The sequence below is a fragment of the Schistocerca serialis genome, chromosome 10, assembly GCF_023864345.2.
Source record: "Schistocerca serialis cubense isolate TAMUIC-IGC-003099 chromosome 10, iqSchSeri2.2, whole genome shotgun sequence".
In the NCBI taxonomy this organism is placed as follows: Eukaryota; Metazoa; Arthropoda; class Insecta; order Orthoptera; family Acrididae; genus Schistocerca; species Schistocerca serialis.
The window spans coordinates 170,762,628-170,789,713 of NC_064647.1; the positions used below are offsets into that span (position 1 = coordinate 170,762,628).

At 43.1% G+C, this 27,086-nt stretch overlaps 1 protein-coding gene across 3 annotated transcripts in view; it reads left to right on the forward strand.

The window, feature by feature from the left end:
- LOC126425205 (serine/threonine-protein phosphatase 6 regulatory ankyrin repeat subunit C-like) overlaps window positions 1–27,086 on the forward strand; it is a 57,039-nt gene that overhangs the window by 26,047 nt on the left and 3,906 nt on the right. Inside the window, exons 2-3 of one of the 3 annotated variants that reach the window (XM_050088161.1) lie at window positions 11,788–11,934; window positions 17,274–17,440. The exons of 1 other annotated variant lie outside the window; for it this stretch is intronic. Coding sequence is in view for 1 of the 2 variants with exons in the window: in XM_050088160.1 (XP_049944117.1) it covers window positions 11,925–11,934 (10 nt within the window). In the remaining variant the exon portion in view is untranslated. The remainder of the gene's footprint in view (window positions 1–11,787; window positions 11,935–17,273; window positions 17,441–27,086) is intronic. One more of the 3 variants, XM_050088160.1, reaches the window with a different exon arrangement.

Below are 27,086 nucleotides of genomic sequence, written 5' to 3' on the forward strand. Positions count from 1 at the left end.
TGCACATACGGTTCACGTCCACGGTGTCGTGGCATGCTACCAGTGTTAAAGACTGCGATGGAGCTCCGTATGCCACGGCAAACTGGCTGACACTGACGGCGGCGGTGCACAAATGCTGCGCAGCTAGCGCCATTCGACGGCCAACACCGCGGTTCCTGGTGTGTCCGCTGTGCCGTGCGTGTGATCATTGCTTGTACAGTCCTCTCGCAGTGTCCGGAGCAAGTATGGTGGGTCTGACACACCGGTGTCAATGTGTTCTTTTTTCCATTTCCAGGAGTGTAGTTTAGGCAGCAATGAGCCATCCAGACTAATTATGACCATTATAGTGTATGAATGGGTGAGTGCAGTCGTGGACTGCGCAATCGTCTCAATATGTTTTTCCCCTTTGAATAACAGTGTTCTTTTCGCACGCATTTCTTTTTGAAAACCTGACTGATCTGCATTGTACACGTACGATTCACTAAAACTAGCGATCTTATTTTTTGCATTCGAAAGTAAAGCTTCATTTTACGACCTGTTTCTCGATACAAATTTTGTTATTTTTCATGCCACAATTTTATGTGATTTTTTGAAGCGACTAATCCAACTATGAGAAGCTGTAAATTCTTCATTGCCTATCGCGTTGGCAATCTCTAACGCCCAATCACGCAAAGTTGTATCGCTGACACTAAGTGACTGTTGTCTGGCATCGGTAAATAGCTCAAAAAGTCGCGCATTTATCTCCGTCGCAATTTCCAGTCGACTCTTACGTCGTCCAGCGACTTCCTTTTTCCGTCTATACAAGTCACGTACAGAACGGACAAAGCGATACTTATTTTGAACAGTACTGACACTTTCGTTCAACCAATACGTCACCCCCTTTTTTTTCTGATAAGGCAATTGTAGTTGCTAGTGTTACTTTCGGAGATAACTGATGATGGTACGTGGCACTATCACTCGAAGAGTCTTCATGAGTGCAACTTTCGTCGGTGTCTTCGCCGTCTGTAGATTCAAAGTCTGCAATATCGAGTGTTTCAGTTGTTTTTAGTCAGACGTCTGCGCCATTTACATGCTCGTCTAGAAGTTTAACAACCATGTCGCACAACACATAGTCTTCACGCGTGTTTTCTGTTGATTGCTTCATTTGACGTCTGTGGTATATCTCCATGGCAAGCAGCAAAACATTTACAGGGTTCGCCATCACCTGTGAGGGGAGATTGAATGTTCACCGTAAAGTGGCTTACGGAATATAGATGAACATGTACAGAACATCTTTCACATCTCTAACCAGTTTCTGGACGGTATGTTTCGGAATACGTACCAGAAATTAAAAGGACGTGCATCCCACAGAAACGAATATTCTTTTCCTCTCTCCACCAAAACCGTGCAGCGATATTCCTCTTTAGTGAACGCCGCGATAAGACGGCCACACTTCCCGACCATGCGCACAACGCCCCCGACTCGCCATTTCCAGGGGTGGCCAGCCGTCACTACAAGCGCCAAGCAGGAAACACAGCCAGCCATGTTCGTGATTTTTTTTAGGTGACTTCCAGTTCATGTCAGCAGCTACAATTTTGCATACGGACCTTTTGCAAAGTTAAATAACAGTGCTAAAAAAAGCAATACATGTTTCGGCATGACAAGTCTGACCATTCCCTTGTCAGTTATGTGACTCGATCTGTGATTTGCTGTCAGAGAGGTCACAGTTCGTTGTTATTGGCGGAAACTCATCGAGTAAAACAGAACTGATTTCTGGAGTTCGCCAAGGTACTGTTAAGGGCCTTTGCTGTTCCTTATCTGTATAAACGATTTGGGAGACAATCTGAGCAGCCGTCTTCGGTTGGTTGCAGATGATGCTGTCGTTTATCGACTAATAAAGTCATCAGAAGATCAAAACAAACTGCAAAACGATTTAGAAGAATTATCGAAATGGTGCGAAAAGAGGCAGTTGACCTTAAATTACGAAAAGTGTGACGTAATCCACGTGAGTGCTAAAAAGAACGCGTTAAACTTCGGTTACACGATAAATCACTCTAATCTAAAAGCCGTAAATTCAACTAAATACCTAGGAATTATAATTACGAACAATTTAAACTGGAAGGAACACACAGAAAATGTTGTGAGGAGGCTAACCAAAGACTACGTTTCATTGGCAGGACACTTAGAAAATGTAACACCTACTAAGAGGACTGCCTACACTGCGCTTGTCCGTCCTTTTTTAGAATACTGTTCGCGGTGTAGGATGCTTACCAGAAAGGACTGACTGAGTCCATAGAAAAAGTTCAAAGAAAGGCAGCACGCTTTGTATTATCGCGAAATGTGGGAGAGTGTGTCACAGGAATGATACAGGATTTGGGATGGACATCATTAAAAGAAAGGCGTTTTTCGTTGTGACAGAATCTCCTCCCGAAATTCCAATCACCAACTTTCTCCTTCCAATGCGAAAATATTTTATTGACACCGACTTACATAGGGAGGAACGATCACAAAGATAAAATAAGGGAAATCAGAGCTCGTATGGAAATATGTAGGTGTTCGTTCTTTCCGCGCGCTATACGAGATTGGAATAATAGAGAATTGTGAAGGTGGTTCGATAAACCCTCTGCCAGGCACTTAAATGTGATTTGCAGAGTATCCATGTAGATGTAGACTCATTTCGTTTCCTCCCTCTACCAGCTTGCACACCAAAAGAACGCGTCTTTTCGAATTTCCGAATCAGACCCACGGTAGTCATGGGACCAACGCCTTTTTTCAAACCCTTCAGTGTCTGGAACTTCTGCAAAGCCATTTACGTATTCTGACACATACAGCGCCATCTACTGATCAATTTTTACAAAAAATGGTTCAAATGGCTCTGAGTACCATGGGGCTCAACATCTTAGGTCGTAAGTCCCCTAGACTTAGAACCACTTAAACCTAACTAACCTAAGGACACCACACACAACCATGACCGAGGCAGGATTCGAACCTGCGACCGTTGCAGCAGCGCGGTTCCAGACTGAAGCGCCTAGAACCGCTCGCCACCCTGGCCGGCTCTATTTTTACACTTTTTTTTCTTCTGCCATACGTTTCCCCCTTCTCCGATAATATTCCGTTGCAATCTGACGTCATTCTGACCAGTGGTGTTATTTCTACAGCGTTTTGAAAGTTTAACTTTAATTACGAGGGCGGTTCAGAAAGTAACCTCCGATTGGTCACAGTGCGGGTTGTGGGGGGAGTAGCGACGCTATCTGTGCGTTCACGCACTCAACAGGTCAGTCGGCATCAAGCCGTGGTCGAGTGAACGTCGTACCTGCGCTAGTTTAGTTTTTGTGGCAGTTTGAAATGTGTGCTGCAATAGAAAACCCCGCCAAATGTGAAGTGCGTGCTGTCATAAGGTTTTTTACAGCCAAAGGATATTCTGCAGCAGCTATTCATCGTGAGCTTTGTGCCGTGTACGGACCAAGAGTTATGAGTGAAGGAGTTGTCCGTGAATGGGTACGTTTATTTAAAAGTGGACGAAAAAACGTTCATGATGAAGAGAGGAGTGGTAGACCATCATTGGTGACTGACGAACTCGTTCAGACAGTTGATGCAAAAGTTCGTGAAAATCGACGTTTCTCAATGTCGGAGTTGTCTACTGGTTTTCCACAGATTTCTAAGACTCTCTTGTACGAGATAGTGACAGCAAGATTGGGTTACCGTAAGTTCTGTGCACGATGGGTGCCCAAAATTCTTACCGACCACCACAAAACTCAAAGAATGGCCTCTGCATTAGACTTTCTGTCACGTTATGAGGACGAAGGAGAACCATTGTTAAACAGAATCGTGACCGGTGACGAAACCTGGATTAAGTACGTGAACCCTGAGACAAAAGAACAATCAAAGATGTGGGCACATTCAAATTCGCCTACCAAACCAAGAAAAGCCTCGCAAGATTTTTCTGCCAGAAAACTGATGGCAACGGTGTTTTGGGATGCCAAAGGGGTGTTGTTGGTTGAATTCATGGAACGTGGTACGACCATTAATCAAGACGTGTACTGTGAAACACTAAAAAAGAGTTACGACGGGCTATACAGAACAAACGCCGTGGTATGCTGACTTCCGGTATCGTTTTTTTGCACGATAACGCCCGTCCTTACTCTGCTCGCAGAACAACGGCCCTTCTTGAGTCCTTCAAGTGGGACGTTATCAACCATCCACCTTACAGCCCCGACCTGGCGCCAAGTGATTATCACCTCTTCATGCATTTGAAGAAATGGCTCAGGTCACAGCAGTTTGATGACGACGAAGAGCTCAAAGATGCGGTCACAGGCTGGCTCCAGGCACAAGCGGGGGATTTTTATGCAGAAGGAATTTCAAAGCTTGTGAAGAGATACGATAAGTGCCTCAATCGCTATGGAGACTATGTAGAAAAATAGTGCAAAGATGTAGTTGTAAGATGTATATATTAAAATATTTTTATTTAACTTGGTGTATTTTTTTAAATTAACCGGAGGTTACTTTCTGAACGGCCCTCGTATAATCACCCTCTACATCAACCTTCTGCGAACCTCGCTCGCGTTTCGTCGCTGAATGTCACTTTGGAGGCGGAGTGTTCCTCCTCAAAAGCTTCCCACCTCGTGATACGAGGCTAACGGCGTCAGCCATAGCCTCGCCGTTTTAATTGATGCACGATTTGCAGACGGTACGCTTTGAATTGTAATAGGCGTCATAAAATCTTCCAGGCTGTCTGCTGCAGTATTGCAAGTTCGTATCCATCGTGGACCGTTGATTTGTTTGGACTGCGTACACAATTGCATCTGGCACCTTTGGTTCAAAAAATGGTTCAAGTGGATCTGAGCACAATGGGACTCAACATCTTACGTCGTAAGTCCCCTAGAACTTAGAACTACTTAAACCTAACTAACCTAAGGACATCACACACAACCATGCCCGAGGCAGGATTCGAACCTGCGACCGTAGCGGTCCCGCGGTTCCGGACTGCAGCGCCAGAACCGCACGGCCACCGCGGCCGGCCACCTTTGGTCGACTGCTACTTTACTGTTTATAGAGAGACAACCAGCGTCCCTAAATTGTCGATTTTTTTTGAGTCATCTGTTTTCTAAATCGTTTCATGCAGCCCGCCACGAATTCCTTTCCTGTGCTAACCTCTTCATCTCAGAGTAGCACTTGCAGCCTACGACCTCAATTATTTGCTGGAATTATTCCAACTCTGTCTTCCTCTAGAGATTTTTACCCCCTGCAGCTCCCTCTGGGACCTTGGAAGTCATTCCCTGATGTCGTAACAGCTGTCCTACCATGCTGTCCCTTCTCACTGACAGTGCTGTCCACATATTCCTTTCCTCTCCAATTCTGCGCAGAACCTCTTCATTCCTTACCTTATCTGTCCACCTAATTTTCAACATTCGTCTGTAGCACCACATCTACAATGTTTGGATTCTTTTCTGTCCAGGTTTTCCCACAGTTCATGTTTTACTACCATACAGCGCTGTGCTCCAAACGTGCATTCTCAAAAATTCCTTCTTTCCCTGCCCAGGAATCCCCTTTTTGCCAGTGCTAGTCTGCTTTCGATGTTCTCCTTGCTCCATCCGTCATGTGTTATTTTACTGATAGTTAGCAGAATTCCTGAACTTCATCTGCTTGGTGACCATCAATCCCATTGTTATGTTTCTCGCTGTTCTAATTTCTGTTAGTTCTCATTACTTTCGTCCTTCTTCGATTTACTCTCAATCCATATTCTGTAACTAGAGTGCCCATTCTATTCAGCAGATCTTGTAATTCTTCTTCACTTTCACTGAGGATAACAATGTCATCAGCGAGTCTTCTCATTCAGATCGTTTCCCCTTGAATTTTAATCCCATTCTTGAAACTTTCTTCGATTTCCATCATTGCTTCTTCGATGTATAGATTCAACAGTAGCGGCGAAAGACCACACCTTTTTACAGCCTTTTTATCCAAGAAATTCCTTATTGATCTTCCTCTCTTATTATTCCCTCTTGACCCTTGTACATATTGTATATTACCCGTCTCTCCCTATAGCTTAACCCAGTTGGCCTCAGAATTTCGAACATCTTGCACCATTTGACACTGTCTAACACTTTTCCCGGGTCGACGGATCCTATGAACGTCTCTTGATTTTTCTGTAGCAACGTCACAATTGCCTTTACATTTTCTAAAGCCAAAATGATCGTCATCTAACACATTCTCAGTTTTCTTTTCCATTCTTCTACATATTATTCTTGTCACCAACATGTATGCATCAGCTATTAAGCTGATCGTGCTGTAATTCTCCCATTTTTCAGCTGTTGCAATCTTCAGCATTGTGTGAATAATATTTTTCCAAAAGTCATGAAATCTACACGCCAACATGAATAGGTGTTTCGTTACCACTTACACCAAATGATTTTAGAAATTTGATGGAATGTTATCTATCCGTACAGACTTATTCGATCTTAAGTCTTCCGAAGTTCTTTTAAATTCTGGTTTTAATACTGGATTCCCTGTCTCTTCTATATCGACTCTTGTTTCTTCTTTTATCACGTCGCCAGATAAGGCTTCCCCCTCATAGACGTCTCCAATGTATTCTTTCCACCTATCCACTCCCTCCTCTCATGTAACAATGGAATTACCGTTGCACTCTTAGTCTTACCGTCCTTGCTTTTAACAATACTGAAGGCTGTCCTTCGGACGATCATTTCTTTTTCGATTTCTTCGCATTTTTCATGCTTCCATTTCGCCTTAGCTTCCCTGCACCTCCTATTTACTTGACTCGTAAGCGACTTGTATTTCTGTATTCCTGAATTACCCTGAACACTTCTGTACTTCTTTCATCTATCAACTGAAGTATTTCTCCTGTTACCCATGGTTTCTTCGCAGTTACCTTCTTTGTACCTATGTATCTTTCCAACTTCTGTGATTGTCCTTTTTAGAGGTGTTCATTCTTCTTCAGTTGTATTGCCTACTGAGCTATTTCTTATCGCAGTATTTATAGCCTTAGGGAACTTCAAGAGAATTTAGTCATTCCTAAGCGCTTCTGTGTCCCACTTCTTTGCTCTTTGATTCTTTGTGACTAGTCGCTTAAACTCAGATTACTCTTCATCACCACTAAATTGTGATCTCAGTCTATATCCGCTCCTGGGTGCGCCTTACAATCATCAAGTATCCCATATCAGCGCGCACTCCACTGCAGAGTGAAAATTTCATTCTTGAAATCCAGAAGTTGCATAAATCTGATTCTTGGCACTTATGTTTTAATGCGTGGTTTTCCTTCACGCCTGCCAATTTCTTCTCTTCAACAGGTTGAAGTCCAGTAGCACCGGAAAATGCGGAAAGATTCCTTTTCCAATCATAGTTTTCCTCGATATATCACACTCTGATGCTGGACATTCTTCATCTCATTACCAAGTGGACCCCATTTTTAAGTATTTGTCATTACTCAGCCGCACTTTTGTGTTCTTCCTATTGCATGATGGCGAGAAACAGAGGTTTGTTACTGACTACACTGCGGTGACAAAAACCATAGAATAGCGATGTGGCTATGAAGACATGGTGGTAGAATCGGGTACAAAAGGTATAAAGCGGCAGTACGTTGGCAGAGCTGCCATTTGGACTCGGGTGATTCGTATGAAAAGTTTTTCGACGTGGGTGTGGCCGCATGACGAGAATCAACAGACTTTGAACGGAGAAGGGTAGTTGGAGATAGACGCATAGGACATTCCTTTTCGGAAATCGTTATTGACTTCAATATTCGGATATCCAAGAATTCAAAATTTCAGACATTACCTCTAACCACGGACAAAGCAGTGGTCGACGGCAGAGAGCAGCGGCGTTTGCGTAGAGTTGTCAGTGCTAACAGACAAGCAGCACTGCGAGAAAAACCGTAGAAATCAATATGGTACGTACGACAGTGCGGCGAAATTTGGCGTTAATGAGCTATGGTACCAGATGACCGACACGAGTTCCTTTGCTAACAGCACGGCATCGCAGACAACGCGTCTCCTGGTGTAAGAGGTCCGAGCAGATGTAATTTCGATGTATTGCTCATGCGCTGCCTGCGATATGCAAGGTATAAGAGAATCTCTGACCAGAGAGCAGTGTTGACTGCAGTAGGAACTGTGTAGCTGTAGCAGAAAGTTGTTGCTAGTCTGCAGCCTGCTCTGCTCTGGTCTGGTATGGTGTATCGTGTTGGCTGGGCCGGTCGTGGTGCAGCGATGCCGGAGCCTGAGTATTATTGTATAAGGTAAAAAGCAGCCTCGCGCATATGTAGTAATGTTATCTCAAGTCCCATGTAAATGTTTTAAAACTCTCGTAATAATAATCTTCCTCATAAAAAGTAACTTTTAACAACCATTCATTTCAATTTAAAGAATTTACTAATTTCTCCCATCCATGATCATCCCGATTGTTGCAAAAGCAAAAAAAAAAAAAAAAAATCAGTTGCTTCCTTTCATAAATGACAGATCTATCGGCCAGCATTGCACAGGCCTGTGCCAGAAAAAATTATTGTAAGAGCAGATATTTATGCGTTATCCAGCGACTTCATTGAGGTAAGAATTTTTCTTTTTTTTATTCAGAATGGTCTTTCAGGGCCATGACGCAGCACTCCTGTCGTCCAAAATTTACCATGTTAAATTCACAGTCAATTATTGAAAAGTTATAAGTGAGCGACAATTTAATTGAGAGGTTAGTTACATTGTATCATTACCAGGTTAGTGAATTTATTTTTTTGTTGGGACGTTACACATGCATGTGAATGACATAATTATAATTTTTTACTGTTGAGAGGTTTAGGAATTTTTCTGTTTAGAGGTTACACTAAAATGTGAATGAAAATTTTGTGGGAAGTTCAAATTAGAATCATATTCATATTATTTATTTTATTTTGTGGGGAGGTTACACTGGACTCGTGACGGCCGACCGCTGTGGCCGAGCGGTTCGAGGCGCATCAGTCCGGAACCGCGGTTCTGCGACGGTCGCAGATTCGAATCCTGCCTCAGGCATGGATGTGTGTCTTATCCTTAGGTTATTTAGGTTTCAGTAGTTCTACGTCTAGTGGACTGATGACCTCAGATGCTAAGTCCCATAGTGCTCAGAGCCATTTGAAATATTTTTGACTCGTGACCGTGTCGATTGGACCATAGACGACTGGAAATCGTGCCCTGGTTAGGTGAGCCCCGATTTCAGTTGGTAAGAACTGATGGCAGGCATCGAGTGTGACGCAGACCCCACGAAGCCATGGATCTAAGTTGAAAGGGATAGGTTTGGCACCATAATAATGTGGGCTATGTTTACATGGAATGGACTGCGTCCTCTGGTCCAATTGAACCATTCGTTGACTGGAATCAGTTACGTTCGCCTAGCTGGACACCATTTTCGGCCATTCATAGATGTCATGTTCCCAAACAACGACGGAATTGATACGGTTGACGATGTGCCATGTGACCTGGCCACAGTAGTTCGCGATTGGTTTGAAGAACATTCTGGACAATTGCAAAGAATGATTTGGTCACCCAGATCACCCGTCATGAATCCCATCGAACATTTATGAGACGTAATGGAGAGGTCAGTTCGCACACAACAGACTGCCCCGGCAACACTGTCGCAATTACGGACGGCTATAGAGGCATCACAGCTCCATGTTTCTGCAGGGGACCTCCAACGAGTTTTTGAGTCCATGCCACGTTCAGTTGGTGCACTACGCCGGGCAAAAGGTTGTCCGACACGACATTGGGAGGTGTCCCACGACTTTTGTAGCCTCAGTGCATGTGATTGTTCATCTGTATCTACTTACATTTCAGGCAAATTACTTAACTGTTGCTCTGGGTCTGCCAAACGTCTCTTTCTGACAATACATTTATCCAGTTCAGATGACTTGTAAACTATATCATTTCGAAAGAATTAAAATAACGACACATGTCGCGAAAGAAACAAACAGACTGAACGAACGTTGTGCGAACTCCCACTATCGTGTAACCTCCCCATAGTAAAATAATATAAATAATATTCCCATTTAGTGTAACCTCCCAACAGTAAAAAATATAATTATTTATAGCATTCAGCGTAGCCTCCCACAGATAAATTCCGTAACCTACCAATAATACAATGTGACTAACCTCTCAATTAAATTGCGACTCACTTAAATAACCTTTCAATAATTGACTATGAATTTAAACTGGTAAACTTTGGACGTCAACAGTGCTGCGACATGGCCCTGAAAATTCATTTCGAATAAATTGAAAAATCTTACCTCAATTAGGTCGCCGGATAACGCGTATATATCTGCTCTTACAATAAATTTTTCTGGCGCAGCTCAGTACAATGCTGGCAGATATATTTGTCATGTATAAAGGAAACAACTGATTTTTCTTTTCCAATAAGCGGGATGACCAAGGATTGGAGAAATTAGGAAATTCTTTAAATTAAAATGAATGATTGTCAGAAGTTACTTTTTATGAGAGAGATTATTATTAAGAGATTTTTTTAAAAAAACATTGACATGGGACTTGATATAACAATACTACATATGCGCGAGGCAGCTTTTACCTTATACTACAACGCTCAGGCTTCGCCATCGCTCCACCAGGACAGGCCCAGCCAACTCGATACACGAGACTGCTAGCTAGCAACTACTTACTCCTACTGCCACACAGTTGCTACTGCATACAACACTGCTCTTTGGTCTGAGATTCTCTTACAGCTTACATATCGCAGGCAGCGCGTGAGCAATCCATCGAAATTACATCTGCTCGAGTGCGCTTGCATCAAATTCCTTAATCATGGACCTCTTACAATCGCCAGTCGAACAGCTTGTTAAGACATGGGACGATATAGAGCGTCAGTGTACAGCAGAACAAGACACGTCTACTGCCACAATTGGAAGTAATATCCGCAAAATAGTGAAAGTTAACGTACCAATCATTAGTTTAGGACTTTATCTATGGTTACATCGAACGAAGAGAAGCATATTTTGTATTTTATTTTATCCCAAGTTTTTCATTTGTTTTACATTCTGAATTTACTAGTTCCACAAGATCCTTTGTACCGCTCCTCGACACCCTGACGTTTGTTAGTCCAAAGTTCTTCGTGCAGATCGCATATATGTGGACAAACTCTGTATTATCTTATCTCAGTTATTATATTACCATCCTTTCTGCATGTTTACTCACGTAGGTATTGCAAGCGGAAGCATATAAATCTCACACACTCGAAAATGTTTCGTAAAACTTGATAGCTTATCGTGTGTTGTCGTAGCTACTAGCACTCAACCGGCTTATCAAGACGTTTGTCTGTAGAAAGCGCGCAAAATGACTGCGATTCTCAGAAGGTTCTCTTCGAAATCTAAATCCCCGATTGGTTGCGCAATTACCTAACATGTACGCTGATGTATGTTCAACACTTCGTATTGTTTCGCCATCGTTCATCCTTTATGTTGATGTTTTTTTGCTCTATCCGAAATGTCATTACTGCACGTGTCTGGATCATTAAAGCTACACTTTCAAAATAACAACAATACATGCACAGCATATCAAGCAATGAATAAGTCACGACAGTTAGCACAAGTTTTCTTTCCTCGCGCACACAAACACATGCTTGTTAAATTCGATTATCGTCGATGTTAGGTGTAAATCCGTAAATGATTACAAGATGTAGCTTCCGAACACTTGGGAAAATCTTGTTGTATCTTCATTTATAGTTTCCTAGGTAAACAAAATTTAAGAATTTTGTCCTATAGTTGTATACAATCGAATTTATTGTGTTTCTGCGAATTTCATAACCAGCCTAACTTAACATTTGTCATAAACTATACCACATACATTTCATTTTCAGAAACTGCCTAATTACAGTGATCATCGTTCATTTACCAGTCGCCATCATAATAGTGGATTTCGTAATATTTAAGAAGGAGAAGTTGCCAGATTGGACACAGCAGAACCAGAGACTGAAGAGTCACACGTCATCCTCATATGCCACGAGGTAGGTTCAATTTACTTGCATATACGTTTGGGCACAGAAAACATAAAATAGTCGTTGCAAATCAAAAATAAACTGACTCCATTCAAGCATTAATGTTTATAGCTAATATACAAATTAATGATTTAATGAAACAAATCGTTTTGGAAGAATCATGGAAGTAAAAGTATATGAACAATTATAGTTAGTGTGCTGTTTGAGGCTTTCCCGGCGCTGCATCTGCTTGATAGGTTCCTGGGAATTACGCCGGATAATATTGTAGAAACCGCACAATATTTCAGCGAAACAACTGCCCGCCATCTTCAGGTGCTATTGTCACGTCGCTTTTTTTTTCTTTATTGTGATTTCATTCCCCTGCCCCATATGGGCAACGGAGGGCTGTCAGCGACACAATCCGCCGCTCTTCAGCCGAGTGACATGGCAAATAAAATAAGAATAAAATGTTAAATACATACGACAATAAAAAGGGGGAACATAAAACAGAGTAAAGGGAGAAAATTGAGGTAAAAATAGACTGACATGGAGACGTTAATGGGGGACAGTTAAAAAAGTCACCAGAAAGTTAAAGAACACAGTTGGCGATTCTTAAAATACAGAGAAGACACTGAATGGACATGCACAGGTTAAAAGTCCACCACAGTATTAAAAACACTCCAGAACAACACACGTAAAACCAACTTGCAGCACACACGATGAAGAATAAAACTGCCAGGAGGGACCTGCTGAGGGAAAGGTCAGAGAGGATGGAAAAGGAGGGGAGTGCAAGGGCAGAAGGAGAAGTGGCGGGATGAAGAGAGTAGGGGCGTCAGCGGGTGCACGGAGAGGCAGAAGACACGTGGGGTATGAGATGAAGAGGAAAGACAGGGCAGGAGGGAGTGCAGAGACACTGAAAGGGGACACAAGAGAGGGAGGGGGAGTAGGAGGGGGAAGCCGCTCAGGAGGAGAGGCAGAGGAGAGGGAGCCCTGAGGAGGAGGCAGGAAGATGGGGTTGGTAGGAAGGGTAGATGTCAGGGCGAAGCTCATCATCTGGGAGAGGTAGATGGTGGAAGTTGTGTTGGGAAAGGAGATGGAGGGTGTGGAGATGGAGAGAGGGTGGGACACAACGGTAAAGGCGCGACAACTGGTTGGGGGTGGAGAGGAAGGGAAACACCATGGGGTGAGGGGGATCAAGGCAGTGGACAATATATAGTGTACGGATGTGTTCAAGGAAAAGGAGAAGGTGGGGAAAGGGGATGAGGTCGTAGAGGATGCGCGTGGGGGATGGAAGGCTGATGCAGAAGTCGAGGTGGAGCGCATGGCGTTCGAGGATTTGGAAAGCTTTATAGAACCGGGGAGGGGCGGAAACAAAGGATGGGGTGGATCAAGGATTTGTAGGTGTGAAGGATGGTGGAAGGATGCAGACCCCATGTCCGCCCGGACAGGAGTTTCAGAAGGCGGAGGCGGATGTGAGCTTTGTTTTGGATGGTAAGGATATGTGGAGTCCAGGTGAGGAGCCGGTTGAGTGTGAGGCCAAGGTATTTGAGGGTAGGAGTCAGGTGGATAGGACGGCCATAAATGGTGAGGTAGAAATCACGGAGGCGGAAGGAGCGGGTGGTGCAGCCTATGATGATCGCCTGGGTCTTGGAGGGATTAACACGGAGGAACCACTGGTTGCACCAAGCGGTGAATTGGTCAAGGTGGGTTTGGAGGGTACGTTGGGATCGTTGAAGGGTAGGATAAAGGGCTAGGAAGGCGGTGTCGTCAGCAAACTGGAGAAGGACAGAACCTTGGGGCATGCTGGCAGATGGATAGAAAGTACGTGAGTTGGAATTGTGGATAGTCACATAGGAGGGACGATGGGAGAGGAAGGAAGCAACGAGACGGACGAAGTTGATGGGGAGAGCATAGGTCTGGAGTTTGAAGAGGAGCCGGGGATGCCAGACACGGTCATAGGCGTTCTGGAGATCAAGGGAAACAAAGACAGCAGAGCGACGGGATTTAAGTTGGAGGGAAAGAAGATTGCTAAGGTTAAGGAGCTGGTCGTCAGCGGAGAAGGAAGGCCGGAAGCCACATTGGGTAAGGGGAAGGAGGCGGTGCTGGTTAAGGTAGCGGTGAATACGGTGAGAGAGGATGGCCTCGAAGACCTTACTGAACACGGAGGTGAGGCAAATCGCGTCGCTGAGAAGCTCGCCAATTTATATGTTGGCTTTCTAGAACAGCGCAGGCGCCAGCGGGGGCATAACGTCATCGAAGACCAATCGTAGACGGCGTCGAATACCAGAGCCCTCTGCTGGAGAAACGGGTCGCGATCTGCGGAAGCGCGCCGCGCCGTGGGAAAATGCGGCCGGGAGCGACGGACCCCGTTCGCGCGCGGGAGGTGTTGGCGCTTGATTTAAGCATCTGCGCTAAGGCTTCCCATCTCCGTTGACTCGGTGCAGTTGCTAATCTGCGACTGACGATTCCTTAGTGCCACCAAGGCTGGCTCCCAAGCTTTGCTCAGGTGAAACACCGTGTCTCTGTTTATTGGATCACTGCTTATACGTATTTCGACCACCTCTTTGATGATGGAGTCCCAGTATGTGGAAGCATACGAGAGGATCTTGGTTTCTTCATAATTCATGCCGTGTCCCGTGTCAAGGCAGCGTTCAGCAACCGCTGATTTCTCTATCTGACCCAACCTCGTGTGACGTTTACGTTCGTCGCATCTGACTAACCGTACGACACGTCTGGCCCATGTAAGACTTCCGACAGTGGCACGGGATTTTATATATTCCTGGTCTCCTCAGGCCGAGGTTGTCTTTAACAGATCCCAGCATTGATTCCACTCGTGCTAGAGACCGGAAAACACATTTATTACGGTATTTCTTAAAATTCTGCCCATCTTAAAAGACACGCCACCGACATGCGGTAGAAAAACCAACCCCATGGTGTTGTCTGCTTCTTCAGGCTGTTCTTGAGGTTTGGGCCGTGCTGGTCGAAATGCATTCCGGATCTGCTTCTCGGAGTACCCGTTATGGGCAAATACAGAGCGGAGATGGCTGAGCTCTGCCGATAAGCTGTCCTGATCTGAGATGGCTCTAGCCCTATGCATTAGCGTCCGTAATACACCGCTGCACTGTGAGGGATGATGACAGCTCGTAGCTTATAAATACAAGTCTGCGTGCGTAGGATTCCGGAACACACTTTGACCCAAGGAGCCGTCTCCTTTTCTACGAACCAAAACATCCATAAACGGGAGCTCACCATCTTTCTCTACCTCCATGGTGAAACAGATGCTTGGAGGTAGGGAGTTCAGATGTTCCAGAAAAGAAGGAAGCGTTGATGTCCCATGCGGCCATACCACAAACGTATCCTCTACATATCTCCAAAAACAATTGGGTTTCAAAACCGCCGTCTGAAGTGCTTTGTCTTCGAAATCTTCCATAAAAAGATTAGCTACTATGGGAGACAGGGCTACCCATAACAACACCGTCAGTCTGCTAAAAATACTGGTCGTTGAATAAAAACTAAATCGAGGTAAGTACGTGTTTGAAAAGGTGTAAGATGTCCTCTTCCAGCTTAGCTCCTATGAGTTGTAATGAGTCCATCAGAGGCACCCGTGTGAACAAAGAGATCACATCGAAACTCACTAGTAAGTCGGTAGATTCAAGGCGCAGGTTCTTCAGTCACCGTATAAAATCTTCTGAGTTTCATGGGACTCGGAAGAGAAGCCAGATGTTTAGCTAGGTGGTATGTTGAGGCACCTATATTACTGACGACAGGACGAAGCGGAAGATTCTCCTTATGTATCTTTGGCAGGCCATAAAGTCGTGGCGTAACTGGTGCTCGTTCTCTTAAACTCTTCTTCAGATGGTCAGGAAGTTGGCTGGATTTGAGGCGAGCGGATGTCTTCCGTCGGATCTTTCTGGAGACAACGATATGCTGTATCCTGTAGTAAGCCCATCATCTTGCCAAAATAAGATGTAGCAGGCAGAAGAACAGTGGTGTTACCCTTGTCAGCTGGTAAAATTACTATATCATTTTCTTCTTTTAAAGAACGGAGCGCTCCTCTTTCTTCTATGGTGACGTTCTGCTTGGGTGCAGGCATCCTGGTTATTGATCTGCAAGCCTCTCGGCTTATTTCTTCAGCAGCATCACTCGGAAGTTTTAAAACACCTTGTTCAGCGGCACAAATGAACTCCTTGATGGGCAAGGTCTTGGGAGTAGGCGCAAATTTAAGTCCCTTTTCTAACACTGACCTTGCAGCGTCACTCAGTGCTTTATCTGTGAGATTAACCACAGTCCGTCTGCTAATTTTCTCTTCTTGGAACGACCGGAGTGTAAGGCGTTGGGACTTAGAAGTTTGACGCGCCGTGATTTGGTGCCGCGCCCAGTCCGAAAGCGCCCAAGTAGAGCCGTCCACCCATTCCCAGGAATCCGCTGACAGACACGACGAGATCTTCAAATGAAGTTAGAGCAGGTTTCAGGAGACTTGGACCAATACTTGTCTAGTATAACGGATTCTTTCTCTCACCAGTGCCCTGATTGCTCGTTGTTTAATTCTCCAGGCCGCCGCAGAGTCCACATAATGGGTAAACTTGGAGAAAGTAGGTGTAGTTTGCTGGTCCCGACATCTCAGTTTTTACAATATTGTCCGGCGTAATTCCCGGGAACCTATCAAGCAATTATAGTTAGTGTTACTTTAATGCGTTGTTTAAAAATCACAATACATATTCAGGCGCACGGAGCAGACATTCGGCAAACAGGATGTGCTCATGTAAACGTAGGCTTCCGCGGCCGTTGTCACAGTCAATAAAATTCTTCTGGGTTTGAGGCCACATTGTCATCTGTAAAATACCGACGTTTCGGCGACTGTTGCAAGGCGCCTTCCTCAAGAAACGTCGGAATTTTACAGATCACAATGTGGCCTCAAACCCAAAAGAATTTTATTGAGGACGTGATAATGAGTCCTGAGGCAACTGAAAGCTGTTTGCATCTCATCAGCTGATCAAACACGCTTGTGAGTACTGTTCCTGACGGGTTGCCAAGGCGACTAGGATCAAGGTCACAGGCACCAGTGGTAACCTTCAGAAACACGTAATGGAGGAGTTTCTAGTGGAAGTTAGGATGGAAGTTAGAACATCAAGACGCTCAAATGTAGAGGAAAGCTTCCATGATCATACTGCAGACAGATATTGCGAAGGGCTGTGTGCACCCTGAATCAATGCAGAACGGAATAAAAGCTGAGAGAGGTAGAGATTAAAAGAGAGTAGAAATTCTGTAAGTAATCCAAGCAGCCAGAGTGCAGAGTCGCTCCTCAACAGTCACAGGAATTTCAGTATGAAGAACAGCTTACTGGTTGGTACTTCTCTCTTGTATTACAGGGAGAGTGACCTTGACTGATGGTGAATTATTTCAATGTGCTGATGATTTAGGCCAAGTGGCCAGAAGTTAGCAGACCGAATGACAGGGGAAGTACACGTCTAATGGCAGCTGAATGCGCCTGACGTCTCAGATCAGTTTGTTAGAAGAATAAAGGAACTGACTAAAGGTAATTCTATTTCAGTATATCAGTCCTACCAAATACATGAAAATTACTAACCTGCTATAACTCATCTGTGCTATAAAGGCTGACAAACAAGCTAACTAAACCCAGATTGTCGTTAACGTCCTGACTGCATCGTGCAGGTAACATCAGAGCCAAAAGAAAAAATAAAAGATGGGGTAGGGAAACTGTGCTAGGACGCGAAAATGGGACGTATGCAGTAAGGTGGGTTTAGTTAATGTGAGGTGCATAATTGTAGAGTCTGAAAAAGACTGGAATCTGGAGTACCATACATGGTCAGGATTTCTCCAAGTCGAGGGACCCAAAAATACAGTGGGTTTTCTTTTTTTTTTTAGTTCTTTCTTTTCTAATCTGGTAGGATAGGAGATGAGTGAAGTACAGGAGTTGGTCATCGTAGGTAGCCACACTGGTGAACAGGTGGAAAGTGTTGTTGCTGCAGGTGTTAATGGATGTGTCAGGAGAGGATGAATTAAAACACATTGCTAAAAACTTAGTTCAAATGGCTGTCATGGGAAGTTAATTCTGAGGTCATCAGTCCCCTAGCACTTAGAACTACTTAAACCTAGCTAACCTAAGGACATCACACACATCCATGCCCGAGGCAGGATGCGAACCTGCGACCGTAGCGGTCGTGCGGTCCCAGACTGTAGCGCCTAGAACCACTCGGCCACCGCGGCCGGCAAAAACTCAGTGAGGCTGATGGAACTGTAAGAGGAAATGTCAGTATGGAGTTAGTGCGTCTTGAGGAAAAGGAAAACTACAATCCCGAAGGTCTTCCACGCTTCAGGATACTAAGATGTGGTGACAACAGTGTTGAAATGGTGAGTAAAAACGAGAGGCGGTGTTCTTTTAGGTGGGTGGTCGTGACCAGGGGAAGTGATGCGAATTTTGTCAAGTATTTAGTGTCGTGTGCTGTGATTGGTGTATTTACGAGGGCAGTTCGATAAGTAATGCAACACATTTTTTTCTGAAACAGGGGTTGTTTTATTCAGCATTGAAATACACCAGGTTATTCCCCAATCTTTTAGCTACACAACACTATTTTTCAACGTAATCTCCATTCAATGCTACGGCCTGACGCCACCTTGAAATGAGGGCCTGTATGCCTGCACGGTACCATTCCACTGGTCGATGTCGGAGCCAACGTCGTACTGCATCAATAACTTCTTCATCATCCGCGTAGTGCCTCCCACGGATTGCGTCCTTCATTGGGCCAAACATATGGAAATCCGACGGTGCGAGATCGGGGCTGTAGGGTGCATGAGGAAGAACAGTCCACTGAAGTTTTGTGAGCTCCTCTCGGGTGCGAAGACTTGTGTGAGGTCTTGCGTTGTCATGAAGAAGGAGAAGTTCGTTCAGATTTTTGTGCCTACGAACACACTGAAGTCGTTTCTTCAATTTCTGAAGAGTAGCACAATACACTTCAGAGTTGATCGTTTGACCATGGGGAAGGACATCTAACAGAATAACCCCTTCAGCGTCCCAGAAGACTAACCATGACTTTACTGGCTGAGGGTATGGCTTTAATCTCTTTCTTGGTAGGGGAATGGGTGTGGCGCCACTCCATTGATTGCCGTTTTGTTTCAGGTTCGAAGTGATGAACCCATGTTTCATCGCCTGTAACAATCTTTGACAAGAAATTGTCACCCTCAGCCACATGACGAGCAAGCAATTCCGCACAGATGGTTCTCCTTTGCTCTTTATGGTGTTCGGTTAGACAACGAGGGACCCAGCGGGAACAAACCTTTGAATATCCCAACTGGTGAACAATTGTGACAGCACTACCAACAGAGATGTCAAGTTGAGCACTGAGTTGTTTGATGGTGATCCGTCGATCATCTCCAACGAGTGTGTTCGCACGCTCCGCCATTGCAGGAGTCACAGCTGTGCACGGCCGGCCCGCACGCGGGAGATCAGACAGTCTCTCTTGACCTTGCGGCGATGATGACACACGCTTTGCCCAACGACTCACCGTGCTTTTGCCCACTGCCAGATCACCGTAGACATTCTGCAAGCGCCTATGAGTATCTGAGATGCCCTGGTTTTCCGCCAAAAGAAACTCGATCACTGCCCGTTGTTTGCAACGCACATCCGTTACAGACGCCATTTTAACAGCTCCGTACAGCGCTGCCACCTGTCGGAAGTCAATGAAACTATACGAGACGAAGCGGGAATGTTTGAAAATATTCCACAAGAATTTTCCGGTTTTTTCAACCAAAATAGGCCGAGAAAAAAAAATGTGTTGCATTACTGCCCTCGTAATTCTATTTGTGGTATGACGACCTATCGGTTCTTTAGGTCTTTCAAATGTAATAACATGTCTACATCAAATGAGCTCAAGGCTATGTACATCGTGAAAGGGCATAAATTACACATACTGTTATCATTGTTAACAAATTTACCATGGGCCACACCAAATCGCTTTTTGTGTACACTCTAAACATGAGAACTAAGATATTTGGGGAGAAAACACATTTACAGAATTTCTGAGATCGTTGAAAAATCCAGGAATACAATTTTCTGATTAAGAATGGAATGGGAAACTTGTTTATTGTGGTGTGCCACCGTAGTATGTAAGATCTACCCAAAAGACAGAGTGTCTTGGATAGTCATAAAAACATGGTATCAATAATTTGATGTATCTGATCTGAAATATCACTTTATACTTGAATACACTGTAACATATTAACATCACATATGCACAAATCACACCCACAACATTGCTCATATACAGTCCGAACCAACAGAACAACTTAAAGAAGAAATTGCAATGAATCAAGAAAAATGTATGTTCTGGTGTACTTGCCACTTATTACCCATCATTACTTCTATAAACATCTAATACTGTGAAATATGTTACGAAAATGTAAGTCACTGATGTTGATGTATCCATGCAGCTCCATGACTCTTAGAATATTTGGCTAGAAAGGCTAATTGGTTAGCTTTGATGAAACTGGTTACGCAGTATTCATGGAAATTTACTAAAATACTTCGTTCATGTTAAAATACAGGTATTGTAAGTGTAAAAACTGTGTAAGACTTCACGTTATGCTCCCTCGTTTTCATATGAAACAATGTAACACAATGATAATGGGATAAGCACCATTTACATTATACAACCAGGATACCACGCTTCACTAGACTTTTGTTTTTCGTGTGTTAGTAAGTTTAAGGCAGTTGAATAACCTATGCATTATATGCACCCTATTGTAATATGACGTGTCACGCACTCCGCATCTTCAATAAATGAAAGATTTTCTGAAATAGCTCAACTGTGCAATTTATTTTATGCACATATGTATCAACACATTTATGTAATATTACATGTAACATCATCCTGGACATAAAGTAAGTCTATATAAGATTGTGTGTATACATATTCTTACATCTTACAAGACTGTATTTCAGTATATTTCACTATGTATCAGGTTAAGACAAGTTGTGCACTATGACTTACACAAATTTTCAAGACCCTTGAACAGCAACAACAGTATGTTGTTTAACATAAGACAGATACATGGTATGAAAGTGACTCTGCTAACAGGTTAGTGAGAGGGCAAGGGGGGAGGGGCAGGGATGCCTTTACCAGCTAGCATATAATACTGGATGGAAATTATCTAAAAATCTCCTATTTCTTAAATGTGTCTGATCATTTAGTAATTCGTCCAGGTGGTTTCTGAGGTGCAGTTCTGTGACCATTTCTGGTCTAAAATTAGTAATGGTAACCACTTCTTGCGAGATAGCTAGTTCTTTTCTTTCTGTTCAATTGCTCTTGCAAGTCTTTTGCCACCTCTGATAATAGAATAACAACACCATTAGTAAACTTAAATGTTCTTGCTTCTTTCCCTGATGTTTAAGTCGTTTTCTAAAGTTCTCCTTGGATTCCTTTATTACTTGCTCACACACAGACTGAATATTACGCAAGCCAGGCTATAATCCTGTCTCACTCCCTTCTCGACCACAGATTCCCTTTCGTATCCTTCGACTCCTACACTTGCAGTCTGTTTTGTGTACAAGTTGTAGATATCCTTCCACTCCCTATATTTTATCCCTGCCATCTTCAGAATTTCAAACAGTGTGTATTCCAGTCAGTACCGTCAACAACTTTCATTATATCTAACAATGCAATAAACCTAGGTTTGCCTTTCTTCAGACTGTCTTATGAGTCATAGGGTCATTGCAGGCTTCTGCATTTCTCTCAAACAAAACTGATGTTCCCCGATGTCGGCTATAACAGTTTCTCTGTTCTTCTGTAAATTATTCATGTCAGTATTTAGCGCAAGTGTACTTTGGTAGCATTCATACCATTTAGCCCCTGCCTTCTTTGGAATTGGAATTATTACATTCATGTAGAAGTCTGGGGGAAATTCCCCTGTCGCATATTGCTGTATTCTCTTTTCCCACTTTTATCTCGTCTTGTTGTCTCAGTAGAGCTGTACCACGGGAAGCAAGGGGAGAATGTTAGTTGGTGGCCGGTATCCTCGTTCTATAACACAAATTGCAGACAATTAATAAGTGGGTTCATTATTCACAAACATGTGTTGTGGTGCAAGCACTCTTCTGTATAGTTCACGTAGCCTCAATGCTGTTGAAGTAAAAGTCCGCTATGTTCACTATTAGGTTGCCGTGTGCTGCCTGTCTCTGTGCTGGAGGCGAAGTCTGGAGCTCCGCCTCGGTAACACGCTGGAACTTCATGGCGTATAGGCTCGAACTAACTGGCTAAACAGACAGGCTGAACTGGCCCCCCGGTGCGCTACGGCGATCCTAAATAACGGTGGCTGAGAGGGCGTTGGCGGTGCGTTTCCAGCGAGTCTTGCCATTGGCCTCTATCGATACTCTCGTAACCTCTATGCTGCATGGTGTGCTGGCGACAGCGTACGCCAACACACATATTTTGAACACCAAGTGCATTAGTTTCGTAAGTTCCGCTTAGTCAACTTTAGGTGCCTTACGTCTTTAACTGCTCCGTCAGTTTCTCCTCGCAGTATCATTTCTACAATCTCATGCTCATCTATTCCCATTTTTCTTTCTGTAATATCAGCTTTATGTTCGATTCCTTTGCATAGCCCTTCTCTACATTCATTCCACTTTCAGCCTTCCCTTTGCTTAGAACTGGCTTGCCATCAGAACTCCTGATATTCATAACGATATTTCTCTTTTCTTCAAAAGCCTGTTTGATTTTCCTATGAGTAACATCTTTGTCCCACAGTTGTGGTTGTTTCTATAAATTTGCGTTTCTTCTCTAGCCATTCCTGGTTCGCCATTGAGCACTTTCAGTCAATTTCAGTTTGTAGACATCTGTATTTCCATTTTCTTGCTTCATTTGCAGGGTATTTATACTTCCTTCTTTTGTCAAATAAGTTCAATACCTTTGTGTTATCCAATAATTTCTACTAGACCTCGTCTTTTTTTCTATTTGATGTTCTTCTGCCTTCATCATTTCAACACCAAAGCTATGCATTGTATTCTGGTGTATTCCATTCACTTATTTGACGATACTTCAACCTAATGTTAACAATTACGTTCAGTTCTGATAGATTGCTTCCCCTTTCATTCCTCTCCAGCAACATATGTCCCCCTACAATTTTTAGTACTTTTCCTTTCCCTACTATGAACTCCATTCCCTAATCCAAACTAAATTTTCATCTTCCTTAAGTATCTGAATAATTACTTTTAACTAGCCACATACTCTTTCAGTTTCTTCATCAAGCATATAAACTTGTATTACTGTGGTGGGCGTTATTTTTGTATCTCTCTTAGCTACGGTAATGTGTACAGTATCATAACTCACCTTTTCTAATAATAGGAGCATTTATACAATCACTTACCCGCATCACGGATATTTATCACTTTCGAATGATGTTGAAAAGACATGCACCCAGTACTTACTATTAAATTCGTACTTAGCTGATTCTTTTGTTTTGGCGTCGTTGTCTCTTCTCAGAGGTATAATAATATTCATAGGTTTTACTTGCGTGAAGAAGGCGTTCTATTTCCAGGACAATAAAGTGTGAAATTTCTCTATCAATCAAATAAAAACAGTTTCTTCGTCATATATTCTGCATACTTAATTTTCCAGATTACTGATCGCAATAATAATACAACTTCCACGTTCATGTTATTTTTAACTGCTCACGTGAGCTACAATTTCCAGTGTGTCCGCCAAATGACAATGACAGCTATAGAGATCAAATTTTAAATAGTTTCTGCTTCATTTACTGGTGCTGAAGATTTCACATTATGTTTTAGGCTTGATTACACGACATTGTGCTGTTCATCCTGGTTCATCCACACTGCAGATTTCTTATTCGTTATGAGACCTACTCCTGGATTATCCCTATTTGATTTTTCGTTGATGTACAGATCTGACCAGAAGTCCTGTTCTTCTTGCCACTGAACTTTACCAATTCCGTCAGCATATTCCTCTTTTTATATTCTGCAACCCATCTAGGAAACTAACAACATTACATGCCCTGACCTCCAGAATGCCAGTTGTGTTATTCCCAACAATATCATCCTCTTGCTCAACGATAAATTTGATTAAGTGTAATGGATACGCTTCAACCCTGTCTCACTATGTACTCGGTTGTCGACTCACTTTGATGTACTTTGACGTTATAACAGAAGATACCTTCTCTTCGTAATCACCAGTATTTTGACTGTTTCAGTGCCACATATCACGAATTCTTCTTTGTGCCACCCTGTTCGTCTTAGAGCAGCACTTCCACTCTATATCCTCAATTATTTGTTTGGTGTATTCCAATCTCCATCTTCCCCTACAGCTATTATTCTCTACAACATTGGCCTCGCACTCGGGAGGATGACTGTTCAGATCTGCATCCTGGTTCAAATGGCTCTGAGCACTATGGGACATCTGAGGTCATCAGTCCCCTAGAACTTAGAACTACTTAAACCTAACTAACCTAAGGACAGCACACAACACCCAGTCATCACTAGGCAGAGAATCTGCATCCTGCTTTTGCGTGATTTCCCTAGATCACTTAAGACAAATGCTGGGATGGTTTCTTTATAGGGACACATCCCATTTCCTTCTCCATCCTTCCTTGATCGGAGCTTGTTCCCTGTCTCAGATGTGCTCATTGTCGATTGGACACTAAACACCAATCCTCCATCCTTTACTTTCTGCAGTTCTCTTTGTAAAACTCTCTCTACACATATCTTTTTTTTCTCATCCGTCTTCTGACTGGTCTGATGTGGCCCGCCACGAATTTCTCTCCTGCGACAGCCTCTTCACCTAGAGTAGCGCTTGCGACATATGTCCTTAGTTATTTGCTGGATGTATTCCAGACCCTGTCTTCCTCTACAGTTTTTACTCACTACAGCTCCCCCCAGTAATCTGGAAGTTATTCCCTGGTGTCTTAACAGGTGTCCCTGCATCCTGTCCTGTCTTCTTCTCAGTGTTTTCCATACATTCCTTTCCCTGCCAATTTCCTGAAGAACCTCCTCATTCCTTACTTTATCAGGTCAGCTAATTCTCAACATTCTTGTGTAGCACTACATCTCAAACGCTTTGATTCTCTTCTTTTCCAGTTTTCCCAAAGTCCATGTTTCACTACCACACATTCTTGTGCTTCAAACTACACTCTCAGAAATTTCTTCCTCAAATTAAGGCCTATGTTTGATACTAATAGACTTGCTCCATCCATCATGTGTTAATTTGCTTCCTAGGTATCAGAATTCATTTACTTCATCTACTTCGTGTTCACCAATCCCGATGTTACATTTCTCGCTGTTCTCATTCTACTACTTCTCATTACTTTCGCCTTTCTTCGATTTACTGTCCATCCATATTCTGCACTCATTAGGCTGTTCATTCCCTTAAGCAGATATTGTAATTCTTCTTCCGTTCCACTGAGGACAGCAATCTCATCATTCATATCCTTTCATCTTGGTTTTTCAGTCCACTCTTACATCTTTCTTTTATTTCCATCATTGCTTCTTCGATGTACAGACTGAACAGTAGGGACGAAAGAAAATATACCACTTGGCTCTTGTACATATTATATAGTAACCCGCCTTTCCCTGTATCCTACCCATATTTTTCTAAGAATTTCGAACATCTTGCACCATGTGATTCTGTCGAAGGCTTTTCCAGTTTGGTAAATCCTATGAGCGTATCTTGAATTTTCTTCAGTCCTGCTTCCATTACCAATCTCGACGTCATAACTGCCTCTCTGGTGCCTTCACATTTCCTAAAACCAAACTGATAGTCATTTAACACATCCTTTATATTCTCTTCAATTCTTCTGTATATTATTCTTGTCAGCAGCTTCAATGCATGAGCTGTAAAGCTGATTGTTCTGTAGCTCTCACATTTGTCGGCTCTTGCAATCTTAGGAATTGTGTAGATCAAGTTTTTCTGAGAGTCTTATGGTATATCGCCAGTCTCATACCTTCTACGCACCAATGTGAATAGTCGTCTTGTTGCCACTTTCACTAAAGGATTTTAGGAATTCTGATGGAATGTTATCTATCCCTACTGCCTTGTTCGATCTTAAGTCTTCCAAAACTCTTTTAAATTTTGATTCTAATACACTATCACCCCCTCTCTTCTGTATCGATTCCTGTTTCTTCTTCTATCATCAGACAAGGCTTCCTCCTCAGAGAAGCTGCCAATGTACTCTTTCCACCTATGTACTTTCTTCTCTCATTTAACATTGGAATTCCCATTACGCTCTTACTACCCTTGCTTTCAATTTCACCCAAAGGTTGTCTTGACATTTCCGTATGTTGAGTCAGCCCTTCTGACTATCACATCTTTTTCGATTTCCTCACATTTTTCCTGCAGTCATTTCGCCTTTCCTTCTCTGCACTTCCTGTTTATTTCAGTCCTGAGTGACTTGTATTTCTGTATTCCTGAAATTTCCTAAACATTTTTGTACTTCCTTCTTTCACTGATCAACTGATGTATTTCGTCTGTTACCCATGGTTTCTTCACAGTTACCTTCTTTGTACCTTTTCTTTATAACGTCTATGATTGTCCTTTATAAAGGTTGACCCTTGCTTTCAAATGAACCGCCTCCTGAGCTATTCATTACCACAGTATCTGTGGCCTCAGGGAACTTGAAGCACCTCTCTTCATTCCTTGGTACTTCTGTATCCCACCTCTTTGCGTATTGATTCTTCCTGACTAATGTCTTAAACTTCAGCCCAATCTTCAACACTACTAAATTGTGACCTGAGTCTTTATCTGCTCCTGAGTGTGCCTTACAATCCAGTGTCTGATATCAGGAATCAGTGTCTGATCATTATCTACTCTAACTGAAATGTTCCCGTATCTCTTGGCCTTTCCCAAGCACACCTCCTGCTGCTGTAACTCTTGAACAGAGTACTCGCTATTATTAGCTGAAATTTATTACAGAATTCAATTAGTGTTTCTCATCTCTCATTCTTACTACAGAGCTCGTATTCTCATATAATCCTTTCTTCTACTCTTTCCCCTACAACTGCATTCCAGTCCGCCATGAATGTTAGATTCTCATCTACCTTTACGAACTGAATTACCTGTTCAGTATCCTCAAATACTTTCTGTATCTCTTCATTTTTGACTTGTGTCGTCAGCATGTATAGCTGAAGTATCGTTGTCAGTCTGTCGCTGTCGATTCTGATG